General features: G+C 38.9%; 1 protein-coding gene across 2 annotated transcripts; it reads right to left on the reverse strand.

Moving 5' to 3' along the window:
- Positions 1-10,819: 10,819 nt before the first annotated feature.
- Positions 10,820-13,132, reverse strand: LOC117931865 (pentatricopeptide repeat-containing protein At2g44880-like). Of its 2 annotated transcripts, XM_034852936.1 has the most exons (2): positions 12,720-13,132; positions 10,820-12,632 (listed from the first exon to the last, which is right to left on the reverse strand). In XM_034852936.1, the coding sequence occupies exons 1-2, from the start codon at positions 13,030-13,032 to the stop codon at positions 11,176-11,178; spliced, it is 1,770 nt and encodes a 589-aa protein (XP_034708827.1). In that variant the 5' UTR covers positions 13,033-13,132; the 3' UTR covers positions 10,820-11,175. The 2 variants fall into 2 exon arrangements, with proteins under 2 accessions (XP_034708827.1, XP_034708826.1); XM_034852935.1 differs by having other exon boundaries at positions 10,820-13,132.
- Between the last annotated feature and the right edge of the window lie 127 nt (positions 13,133-13,259).

Raw genomic sequence — 13,259 nt, forward strand, 5'->3', positions numbered from 1 at the left:
CACCACAGTTGAACTCTATTCAACTGCGAGCGTCTATATAATATATATTGAAAGATAAGGGAATGACTTGTTAGACTCTTTGGCTTGGTGGAAGCAAGGAATTATTTGAGGGGAAAAAAATTCTTGCCTTGTAACATGTTAGAGAGAGAGAGAGAGAGCCATTGAGCCCATGTATAGATCAAGCTGAAAGGACATGCTAAAGCCTAGGTTGGAACATGAGAGTGGTCGAAAAGGTAAATTTCAATCAACCCTCCCATAAGATTTGAATTAAATAGATTTGGTTATCATTAGTTTGAAATTTTATTGATAAGGAAATAACAAATGAGAATAGCAGAAAGAGATTAATGAAATTTGTAAACTATAATATATGTAGGGTCTCAGTGCAACATCGTACTTTTTTATACTTATGAAAAAGACATCATCAATTAAGTAATGTTATGTGCGCAACTCAGATCTCATTACTTAATACCCAAATTTTATATATTTGTACCATATACAAAGTCCCATTATTTTATATTATGGTTTTATTTTATAGTATATTTGTATTATGCCGTTGGTTTTATTTACTTATATCTTATGTTTTTCAATAGGCATAAAAAATCTCCCTCTATAAAATATCAAAATTTGAAAGTAGTTGTAAGCTTTAAATAGGTGGATTAAGTTTTCATTCTATTTTTTTATTTTATAAAAACATAAAAATGTATTAGTATTTTAATAAGATAAACTATTTAAAAAGATGAACATTTTTTAAAATTTAAAACCAAGAAATAAATATAGAAAAAATATTTTATGAAGATATAAAAATTTATTAATATTTTAAAAAGATAAACTATTTAAGAAAGGGAACAATTTTTACTTTAATATAAAGCCAATAAAAAAAATGTAGAAAAATATTTTATAAAGATGTAATTGAAATGTATTTGTTTTCCAAACGAATAAATTTATTTGTGAAAAATAAATTTATATAAAAAATAATTCATTAAGATATAAAATTAAGGTGATGAATGTGGGAAAATTTTTAAAAAGCAGAAAAATTATGGAACTATATTAAAGATAAATAAATTCATCATCAATTTAAGTGTAAAAATCACCACAAAAAGTTGAACTTTATGATCTTTCTAGTGGTATGATCTTTTTCTATTTTTCAATAAATCACAGAATTATTTACAATGTTTTGTTGATTTTTTTTTAATTCAATGTCTTTGTACCTTGGTATGATGTCTTTGTACCGTGTCTTATTTTTTTATACTCAATGGCTCATTATTTTAAAAAGTGAAGTGTATTTAAGTAATTTTTTACCTTAAAATTAATCATATGATTAATTTATCATCTTTATGTCATATATGTGTTCTTGCAAGTTAATAAATGTGAATTTTTGTTTATGATGTCGCTCCATTATGCTCCTCATCTTTCCAATTATACTCCCAAATTGTCCAATTCCATTTCAAAAGAAGAAATTACAAGTAGTTTCAGGGCTTTATACCCAAAGTTTTATTTGATTGTATCTGAATCTCATATCTTTGTTCTTTCGTCTTCACTCCTTGCATGTAATGTTGATTGCATTGAATAAGAATATATTAAATAATGTAAATTCTTTCAATAAGGCAACAAAAGAATCCATGATATTTGTTTGAAATATATATGTATATATATATAAATGATTGATAAGTACAATTATCAATTTTTCATAATTTTAGTGATCCCGCTACTTTTCATACCTTCACAATTCATTCCCTAATTGTTTAATATTGTGCTCTAATTATCTAATTTTAGTTCCAAGCATATAATTATTGGTACTTCGAAAGCAATGTAACCAAAGTTTCATTTTGTGTCCTTGTATTTTATTCTTGTCTAATTTTGTATAGAAAGTATTTTCCACTCATTTATATTTAAAAATTTCAAAGTTTAATATTGTTAGTGAAAGCGATGTTAAGAGAGAGAGCGAGAGAGTGTGAGAGCGAAGGTGAGGGCGATGGCGACAAGGGAGAAAACCAAACGGAGAAACGGATGAAACGGCAAGGAAAGTTTTTTGGGGTGGAATTGAAGGTTTTTGAAGTAGAGGTGGAGAAGAGAAGAGGTAAAACCCTACTCTTCATTGTGGAAAGTAAAAGAGGAGTTTCGTCTTGGGTTAGATTGGGGCCGACAAGCGTTGGGATTTTTTTTCTGGAAGTGTTGGACCAGTGCGTTAAGGATGGGAAAGACGACAAATGGGAGAAGGGTTGGAAGGAAAAGGGGAGAAGGTACTCCATGGTGCATGAAGTCAATAAGGCAGAGAGCTTTATCCGGTTAGGGGTTGTAGATGTGGAGGAGAAAAGGTACAACATTTGCATTCCGAGAGGCAGAGGGGGAAGGGAGGGATGGTCAGTTATGGCGGAAGTGGTGCGGAACCTTACTACAATGATCGACAGAAGGGAGGAAAAAAAGGAAGAGCCGACCCCTGAAAGAATGAAAGCTGAAATAGGAAAGAGATGGGGGAATAGGGATAGTCTCTTAGTCAAAATGGAGATAGAGGGAGAGGAAATTAGCAAAAATGTGGATAGATTGGGACAATGTTTGGTGGGAAAATGGAACCCTAGGGTAGCAGGATGAGAGGATTTGGTGAGGATGGGGTGGCTGATGGCAAGTGTTTGGGGGATGAAATGGAAGCTAGGATTGGCTTGGCTGGAAGAGGGTCAGGCCCTGTTAGAGTTTGAACATGCGGTAAAAGCTAGGAAAGTATTCGCTGGCGGGAAAAGGTCGGTAGGTGGGATTCATGTTGATTTGGAGCTTTGGAGTCCGAGCTTTGGGTGTTTGGAAGAAGGGGAAATAAAATAGAAAGTATGGGTGAGGATTAAGGGCTTGCCATTATCGCTTTGGGTTCAGACCATTCTACGAAGGGTGGGAGATGAGTGTGGGGGCTTTGTAGCCATGGACACTTCAACGGAAAAAATGGAAAATCTCCGGTGGGCGAGGATCTTGGTGAAAACGAAGAGAGGCAAGCTGCCCAAGCTCGGTAGAAATTGGAATCGAAGGGATTGTTTATAATCTCCCGCTTTGGTGGGAAGTGTTGTTGTCGATTAGACAAAAGCCGGAGGGCCGTCGAGGCTCAACAAATCGTGGCAGAGGAGAGGTCAGGGGCAACGGAGGTGCACGCACTGGCCGATGAGTCAGTGGGGTAGCGCAGGGCTCGAGGCAATGCTATTGTTAGATGACTGGATGGGTAGGGTTTCGTTTGTGGGTCAGATCCAATTTGGGTCGATGATCCGATCCTCAATGGGTGGGGCGGAAGATGGGTCGTCCTTGGATGGGCTCAATGAGATCAATCTGGGCTTGAGGAGTGTTGGGGGCCTAGTCCGCAATTATTATCTGAAGTAGTAATGTCAAAAGAGACTGGAGGTGGTGGGGTTGGGCCTACGGGTGGGACGAAAGGCCCAAAAGGAAAGGAGAAGGTCTTAGAGGAGGAGTCTAGGCCGCGACTTGGGCCTAATTTGGTCCAAAGTAAGAGCAGCGGGCCGCTATCGAGCTGCTTGAAGGATATCGGGGTGTAGCCTAGTGGGCCTTCAGTCAAGAAGAGAAAAGGTCCGACAGAGACTCAGCCTAAAAAAGGCCCGGTGGAATCTTTAGCTCAATCTGGGCTCTCTGGTGAAGCCAACTTTGAGCTGGAGTTTCTAAGTGCGCGGGAGAAGGAAGCTGAGAGAGGTCAGAAGACAAATCTTCACTACGTGTTGGCAGACAGTGCCCTAGAGGAAGAAGTCTCGAGGTATGAGTCTTTTTCAACTTTGAGGGGTTTATGGAACTCGGGGAATCCTTCTCATTCTTCTTTGCTTTCGCTTGGTCGAACTCCAAAGGGGGAGTTCTTTGACCATTCTGAGGTGTTAAGGGAGGCATGCTAGAATGGCAGTGAGTCAAATCATCAAGACACAGTTGGGCCTAGTGAGATTGGCAATGTATGCTGGGAATTGGTTGAGTTTAAAGGTCCCATATCAGTGGCAAGGGATTTGGAGGGGGGGGTTATCCTAGTATGAGCTTCAAGAAGGAAAGGGGGAAGAGGCCCTGGATTGGCAAGAAAGTAGTCTAGCAAGGTTCAACCAATTCCTGGGATTTTCGACTGATGGTCTGGAAAAGGATATTTTAAGTTTCTTGGTCAAAATCAGGAAAATGAGGGAAAAAATTCACAGCAAAGGATTATTGGAAAAATCGAGATTTGAAAGGGAGCTAAAGAGATTGGAATGCTCAATCAACTATGAAGGGGGTGGTAGAAAGAAATGTCCTCTTCAAGGCAGAGGGGTGCAGTCTGTGGTTGTTTAATGAATCTCAAGTTATTAAGCTGGAATGTGAGGGGAGTGAACGAAAGCACGAAAAGGAAAGTAATTAAATTGGTAATCAGGAAGCAGAAGGTGGATCTTTTCTGCATTCAGGAGACAAAAGTTCAGGTTATGTCTGACAGGGTGGTGAGAAGTTTAGGGTTTGGAAGATTCTTAGATTGGAAGGCCTTGGATACGTGTGGTTCGGCTGGAGGTATCCTGATTTGTTGGGATAAAAGAGTTCTGGATTTGTTGGAGTGGGAGGAGGGACAGTTTTCTTTATCCTGCAGATTCAGAATAATGGAGAATGAGCTGATTTGGGTCTTCACAGGTGTATATGGCCCGTTTACTAGAACTGAGAGGGAGTGTTTGTGGGAAGAAGTTGGGGCGATCAGAGGAATTTGGGAGGGGCCTTGGTGCCTAGGGGGTGTTTTCAATATCACCCTTTCTCAAAGTGAAAGAAGCAGGCAAGGGTGAATAACCTCAGCTATGAGGAGGTTTGCGGAAGTAGTAGACGAGCTAGGCCTCGTGGACTTACAGCTGCAAGGAGGAGTCTTCACGTGGAGCGGGGGCCTGAATAGTCATTCAAGGGCTAGGCTAGATAGATTTCTATTCTCTCCCTGCTGGCTCGATCAGTTTAGTAGGGTGAGTCAGCAAAGGTTGCCTAGGCGGACTTCGGATCATTTCCCAGTGTTACTTGAGGAGGGTAGCTTGAGGAGAGGGTCTGCCCCTTTCAGATTCGAAAACATGTGGTTCAAAGTCGAGGGGTTCAAGGATTTAATCTGTAATTGGTGGTGGGGGATAGAGGTCAGTGGTAGCGCCAACTTTAGATTGTCTGCAAAGTTGAAGGAGTTGAAGCAGAAGCTTAAAGTTTGGAATAGGGAGACGTTCGGAAATCTGGAATGTAACAAGGAGGCTGCGCTCTAACAAGTGGAGTATTGGGACAAGGTGGAATATGAGAGAAGTTTGACAGTGGAGGAATTAGCTTGTAAAAAGGAAGCCAAGGAAGGTTATGCCAAGTGGGTAGATCTGGAAGAAACACACTGGAGATAGGCGTCTAGGGAATTATGGTTAAAGGTAGGGGATAGAAACACAGGATATTTCCACCGTATGGCTTCTGCTCATAGAAGAGTCAACTATATGGACAAAATTAAGATAAATGGAATTAGGCTGATAGAGGTGCGTGAAATTAAAGAAGGGGTAGCGAATGCCTTTCAACAGCAGTTTTCAGAAAGTTCAGGGTGGAGGGCGGACATTGGAAGTCTTCATTTTAATCAAATTTGCTTGCAAGAAGCGGAGATGTTGGAGCTCTCCTTCACTGAGGGAGAGGTCCAGGCGGCCTTAATGGAAATGAATGGGGATAAAGCCCCAGGTCCTGACGGGTTCTCTTAGTTCTTCTAGCAAAATTGCTGGGACTCCGTTAAGAAGGAAATTTTGGAGATGTTCAAGGAGTTTTATGACCAGAATATGTTCCTCAAGAGTCTTAACAATACCTTTATGGTGTTGTTACCAAAGAAATGAGGGGCTGAGGATCTAGGGGACTTTAGACCCATCAGCCTTTTGGGAGGGCTCTATAAGCTGTTGGCTAAGGTGTTGGCCAACAGGCTTAAGAAAGTGATAGGAAAAGTGGTCTCCCCTGATCAAAACGCGTTTGTCACGGGAAGACTGATTCTAGATGCCTCCCTAATAGCAAACGAAGTGATTGACACATGGAATAAATAAAAGGGGAGAAAATGGGTTAATCTACAAGTTAGATATTGAGAAGGCCTATGATAGTATTAATTGGCAGTTCCTTTTGAAGGTTATGGAAAAAATGGGGTTTGGCTCTAAGTGGCTGAGGTGGATGTGGTGGTGTATCTCCACAGCTAAATTTTCAGTCATGGTGAATGGAGCCCCAACTGGTTTCTTTTCAAGTTCAAAGGGGTTGCATCAAGGGGACCCCCTATCCTCTTACCTTTTTGTCATGGGGATGGAAGTGTTGAGCGTTCTTATCAGAAGGGCTATGGGAGGGGGCTTTATTTCAGGGTGTAAAATTCAGCGTGGTAGAGGGCGGGCTGTCCACATTGCCCATTTGCTCTTTGCCGATGTCACAATTGTATTTTGTGAGGCTAAGAAGGAGTACTTAACAAACTTGAGTTGGATCTTGTTCTGGTTTGAAGCTGCTTCAGGATTAATAATTAATTTGGCTAAAAGTGAGATCATTCCAGTAGGAGAGGTGGAAGAGGTGGATGAGCTGGCTGTGGAGTTGGGGTACAGGGTGGGGCAGTTGTCGGCAGTGTACTTGGGGCTACCTCTGAGAGTGCCAAATAAGGTTGTCTATGGGTGGGATGGGTAGAAGAGAAAGTGAGAAGGAGGTTTGCCCTTTGGAAGAGTCAATATATCTCAAAGGGCGGGAGAATCACCCTAATTAAGAGTACAATGGTCAGCATGCCAGTGTATCAGATGTCTCTCTTTCGAATGCCCATTTCTATGGCAAGGATATTAGAAAAACTGCAAAGAGACTTTTTGTAGGGGGGGGGGGGGGCACATGGAGAGGAAAGTTCATCTTGTCAAATGGGAAGTGGTGTGTGGGGATAAGGAGAAAGAAGGGCTTGGAATAAGGAAGCTTACCCTTATGAATAAAACGTTACTTGGTAAATGGATTTGGAGATTCACTTCTGATAAGGAGGCTCTTTGGAAGCAAGTGTTGGTGGCAAAGTATGGTCAAGAGGATTACGGATGGAGGACCAAAAAGGTTGTGGGTGCGTTTGGGGTGGGGGTGTGAAAGGAGATTTTAAAGGAAGTTGGCTGGTGTTGGGAAAATATGGTGTTCAAAGTGGGGAAAGACAATAAAATTAGGTTATGGACTGACACGTGGTGTGGGGATATAGCGTTATCCCAAAGGTTCTCGCACCTCTACATCTTGGTAGCCCATAGAAACGCGTCAGTTGAATATATGTGGGACCAAAATGTTGGAGAAGGAGGTTGGAACTTGATATTTATTAGGGATTTTAATGATTGGGTGGTGGAGATGGTAGGCGATTTGCTCCAAGTGTTGAGAGGATTCAGGATTAATTGGGAGGAAGATTCGATTTTTTGGAAGGGAGGGGGAAGTGGGCAATTTAGAGTGAAGGAAGCATACAGCCGGTTGAATAGGCCTTTGGATGTTGTCTTCCCGAAAAACAAAATTTGGGTGGAGAGAGGTCCAACTAAAATCATGTTTTTTGCGTGGGAAGCTACTTGGGGAAAGATTTTGACTCTTGATAGGCTCCAAATGAGAGGATGACAGCTTCCTAATCGCTGTTTTTTGTGTGCTTGCGAAGCGAAAAATGTGAACCACATTCTTATACATTGTACAATGGCCAGAGTGCTATGGGACTTAGTGTTGGGTTTAGTTGGGGTCAAGTGGGTGTTCCCTAAAACTGTAAAGGAAGTTTTATATAGTTGGGGGGGTGCTTTTGTGGGGAAAAAAAAGAAAAAGCTTTGAAATTCCATTCTGTTATATATTTTTTGGACGGTTTGGAAGGAAAGGAATAGACTAGCGTTTAGGGAGGGGGGAGTTAGCAATTCAGATGTTTAAATATTCTTTTGTATGTAATATTTGGGGTTGGACTAAATTGCATATGGAAGAGGAGCCGCATTCCCTTTTAGGATTCCTGGAGTGGCTAGCCTCCAGTTAAGGGATGGTTTGTTTTTGGCCTTTTTGCTTGTGAGGCCTTAGCTACCTTGTATACGTCCTGTATACTTTGGGGCTTTTTAGCCTTCTTTTAATGAATTATGTGTTTGCTTATCAAAAAAAAAAAAAAAATTCAAAGTTTAATAATACAATCATTATTATGTTTTGATTAAAAGTCTAAATTATGTAAAAAAAATTAAATAACATTTTATATAGAATAATTTATTTGAAGTTTTTGAATTTGAAATTTGAAATTAAAAAAATGATTGACATTGTTTATGATAATTTACTTAAAATAATAAAATTATGATACTTTTGAGTTGTGAAAATAATTTTTATATTATTTTTCATGTTGTGAAAATAATTTTTTTTTGTTGTACTTCTATTTTATAAAATATTATAAAACTTATAGATAAGAATTATAAATAATTGATAACATACTAAAATAAATAAAAATTCCACTTGAAAAACTATTGCCATAAATATGCAATTTTTCATAATTTTTTGAAAAATAAAAATAATATACTAAATATGAAATAATAATAATAAATAACAATTTTATCATAAAAACTGTCAAGAAATTATTGAAAATCAACAATCAATCGTGACTTTTTTATCTTTCCAATACCAATCATTTGATTTCTCTCACCCATCATAAATTGTCCATTAATTGACGATCTTTTATAAAAAATTTAATGTCTTATTTATTTATACATTTGTTTTATTTCTCTATATCTTGATCATATTTGTTTGTACCATGATCTCATTTATTTGTACCATAGTCTGATTTCCTTATACCTTTGTCTCATTTCTTTGTACTTTAGGCTCATTAGTTTAATAAACAACGAATTAGTAATTTTTTTACCTTCAAGTTAATTACACGATTAATTTATCATATTTTTGCAACATACATGTGTTGTTCCAACTTCCAAGTTAACAAATGTGAATGTTTATGATTTTATTGTCGTATGTTCTCATTCCCCTCCCTAATGTCCTAATTGTGCTCCTAAGTTGTTTAATTTTGCTCTAATGAAAGGAATGACAAGTAGTCCTAGAACTTTATACCAGAAGTTCCATTTGTTTGTAACCCGGTTCCGCATCTCTTTGTACCTTAGGCTTATAATTTTGTACCTTATGTCGATTGCTTTAAATAATAGAACATAAGAATTCATGATATTTGAAATATATATAAATTATTGACACTTACATTTATCAAATTTTCATAATCTTAATGATTTTGGAATCATACTTTCACAATCCACTCCCTAGTTGCTCAATGTCACTCCTTAGTAGTCCAATTCTGCTCTCAAGGACAGAATCATTAATGCTTCTAAGGCAAGTCCAATTCGCTCAAAGGTGCCTCTGTGTATATGGCTTCCACTAGTAATGTTGTGATGGAAGATATCACTACAAAGTTTTCATGCAAATTGGCAAGTGTTTGAGGTATGATAGTTGATGGGTCGGGTCTACCTGCAGCTAGTGGACTAGAAGAGATAGGAAGATGTGGGTCTTATACCCCAATTGTAATATCTTTCATAAGTTCCAATTATATATAGTTCATGATCTATCATTTCTGGTCATCCACCAATAGTTCCCATCAACTCAAATCTATCTACTCCTTTACTAGAAGATAGTTTTGCAGCAAGTCATACACTTGTTGGACAACACACTTCTCTTTTAATACTAATGTTGTTGGTGTGGCTGAATTCCCATACTACGGTCACAAGGTTCAAAAATGGAATTTGTAAGCCTAAGGTCTTGGTCATTGATCTTTCTATGCAGGACCTTCTTGTTTTGCAAAAGCTCTTTAAAATGGAAAGTGGAAGGCAGCAATGATTGAAGAAAATGAAGCCCTTGTGTCTTTACCTCCAAATAGGAAATCAGTGGGATGCAAATGGGTTTTTAAGCTAAAAAAGAATCTAAATGGTTCAGTCGATAGATACAAATACAACTTGTTGCAAAAGGGTATCTCCAAACTCCTAGGTTTGATTTCATAGAAACATTCTCACCTGTTGTGAAGGCTCATCTATTAAAGTTGTCTTAACTATAGCTTTGTCTTGTGGATGGTAAGTGAGGCAATTAGATGTTAACATGTTTTTAAATGGAAGTCTTCAAGAGGAAGTGTACATGGACCAACTGCCAGGTTTTGATCAGGGCAAAGGTCTAGTTGTAAGTTATATAAAGCTCTCTATGGCCTTAAGCAGGCTCTAAGAACTTAGTTTGAGAGATTAGAAGATTGTATTCACTTGGGTTCACCTCATCTAGAGCATATCAACCTCTTTTTCTAAAGATCACAACTAGCTCATATGTCTTTATCCTAGTCTATGTAGACAATGTTACAGTGATTAGGAATAGCAATAAAGAGTTAGAGCAACTTATTTTTCATTTAAACAAGTCATTTTCTCTTAAAGATCTTGGAGAGTTAAACTACTTCCATGGTATTGAAGTGAAGAAAGTTGCAGAAGGGTTCCACTTGTCTCAAAGGAAATAAATCGAAGACCTCCTTCAGAAAGTGAAGATAGACATTAACGCTAATCCTCTACCTATGCCAATGATCGGTGGTCTCCAACTTTCTTCTTAAAAGGGCGATCCTATAAAGAATACTTAAGAGGATACGAATGTTGTAGAAGCTCTCCAATACATCACTATCACCAAACCTGAAATTGCCTTCAATATTTACAAAGTGTGTCAACATATGCAAAAACCATTGGATACTCATTGGAAGGTTGTCAAGAGGATTCTGAGGTATTTGAAGGCAACCATAGACCAAAGAATTGGTTTTAGGAGGTCAAAAACCTTGAAAATCGTCTCACAAGTCGTTAACCTGTGCTTTTATAGGATTTAATAATCATATTCAAATTGTCAGTTTGATTTCCCCACAAAATCAAAAACCCAAATGCAATTCTTTCTTGAATTTGGTTGAAAATACTTGTTACAAAGCCCTTTTATATCAAATTTTTACAATACATTTTGATACAAAAAAATAGAAAGAGAAAAAACTAAGTAAAGATACATTACAATTGGAGAACTAAGAGAATACAACCTTTCTTGCTTCATAGAGAGAGAAGATCACCCTATAGTCACATGAGTTAGATAAAAGAATCTGCTAAATCACTGTTTCCGGCTGCCAAGTCTGTTGATGTTTCCTTCATCTATAGTTAATGAGATTGTTCGGACTTAGGTTTTTCCTAAACCTCTGCATTTGTGCAGGGCACGATATTGTGCCTTGCATACACTTCAACAATTCAACATATCTCTCCCTCTCTTCCTAGTTTTAGTATGCAGCCTTGTTCCCTTCATGTGCGCCCATAACTGGCCTAAGACAGAATGAATGGCCTCCCATTTTGGATGCACTCTATCCCCTGCTACAAACTCCCAAACCCTACTATCAACTTCAATTGCACTGCAACCAGCCTCTTTCTTCACTCCATTCCTCCTCATCAAACCCTTAACTTCATCCGCTTCTTTCCATCTTTTCTCATTTGCGTACAAGTTCCTCAACATAATGTAGTTCCCATCGTTCCATGCCTCCATTTTAATTGCCTCTTTTATTACTCTTTCGGATCTTGCAACATCCTTGGAGTAGCCACATGCAAATAAAAAAGAACTCAAGATTATCCCATTCGCTTCATAAGGCATGCTCTCCATCAACTTCTCAGCCTCCTGCAAACACCCTGCCCTCCCCAAAAGGTCTACCATGCAACCATAGTGTTCAATTTTTGGGGTAAGCCCGAATTCTTCCATTGCTTTAAACCACCTCTTCCCTTCCTCCACTAACCCACTGTGATTACAAGCTGATAAAACGCCTATCATGGTTATCTCATTTGGCTTAAAACCTTTATGATTCATCTCCATGAATAACCCCAATGCTTCCTTGGCACGCCCATTGATCGCAAACCCGTTAATCAAAGCATTCCAAGAAGCGGTTTCTTTCTCAGGCATGTTGTCAAAAACTCCCCTAGCTTTCACAATTTCACCACATTTGGCATACATATCAATGAGAGCGGTACCAACATTAGTTGCTTTATCAAGTTTCTTCCTCCGGACAAACCTATGGACCCAACCACCCAAATCCAAAGCACCCAAATCAGCTATTGCTGGAAGAACACTCACTATAGTAACTTCATCTGGTTCCAGTGATGTTGTTGATTGCATTTCATGAAACAGTTTCAACGCTTCATATGGCTGTTTGTTTTGGCAATATCCACTGATCATTGCATTCCAAGAAAACAGATTCTTCTCGGGCATGGCATTGAATAGCGACCTAGCAGAATCAAGATTACCATTGCTACTGTACCCATAGATCATAATCGTCCAAGAGACTACACTCCTCTCTGGCATCTCATCAAATAATTTTCTGGCTGAGCACATATCTCCCAACTTGACGTAAGCATCAATCATTGTATTGAATGCAGCTGAGTCTTTCTCAATCATCTGATCAAAGAGCTTTCCTGCATTATCCATATCTCCAGACCTCACATACCCACCAATAAGAGCAGTCCAAGACACTTGACTTCTATCAATCATTTCATCAAACAGCTTCCTTGCACAATCCATCTTCCCAAACTTCGCATACATGTCAACCAAAGCTGTCGCCGCATACAAATCCAAGCCAAACCCGACTGCCACAACATGACTATGAATCTCTTGACCCTCCCAAATCGCCATATTCAGTGCACAGGACTTTGCCAACACTGAAAACGTGAAACTATCAGGCGTAAAACTCGTATTTCTCCTAAGATCTCTATAAAGAGCGAAAGATTCAGAATATTGGCGCATACCCACATACGCTTTGATCATGGAGTTGCAAAGAAAGGCATCATCCCTGTGGGGTCTATGATCAAACATACGACGGGTGTGGACGATTCCGGCAAGTGGGTCATACAGAGGAGCCAGAAGGGCGATGGAAGAGCAAGTTGCAATGAATTTGGTGAAGAGATTGGGGTTGGTTTCGAGGGCGTTACGGAGCATGAAAGCGTGGATTTGGAGGAGGTTGGCTCTGGTTTTGGATTGTTGGAGAAGAGAAAGGCACGTTCTCTCTATTGGACTCCAAAGCGATTGTTGTTGGTTCCCTGTCATTGGTTGAGATCGCATTTCTCCATCTCTACAGCGCAGCCATTCTCTCCCTCTCTCTAAATATACCGTTGTGTTTCTGCTCTCTGCAAAGTTTCTCTACAGTTGCATCAACAAAACCCTAAACTCTGTCTTTCAAATTTTGTCCCGCCACCGTTTTTTGAATAACGGTTTTGTTAGTTACACAAATTTATATTCAACTTTCTATTAACATTATTGATAAATACATTTGAATTCAAAACCTCTCA

This window comes from Vitis riparia, chromosome 15 (assembly GCF_004353265.1).
Source record: "Vitis riparia cultivar Riparia Gloire de Montpellier isolate 1030 chromosome 15, EGFV_Vit.rip_1.0, whole genome shotgun sequence".
Classification (NCBI taxonomy): domain Eukaryota; kingdom Viridiplantae; phylum Streptophyta; class Magnoliopsida; order Vitales; family Vitaceae; genus Vitis; species Vitis riparia.

What these genes read in the sequence shown, in the direction of transcription:
- LOC117931865 (XM_034852935.1), bottom strand. Translation starts at nt 13,032, where the DNA reads ATGCGATCTCAACCAATGACAGGGAACCAACAACAATCGCTTTGGAGT.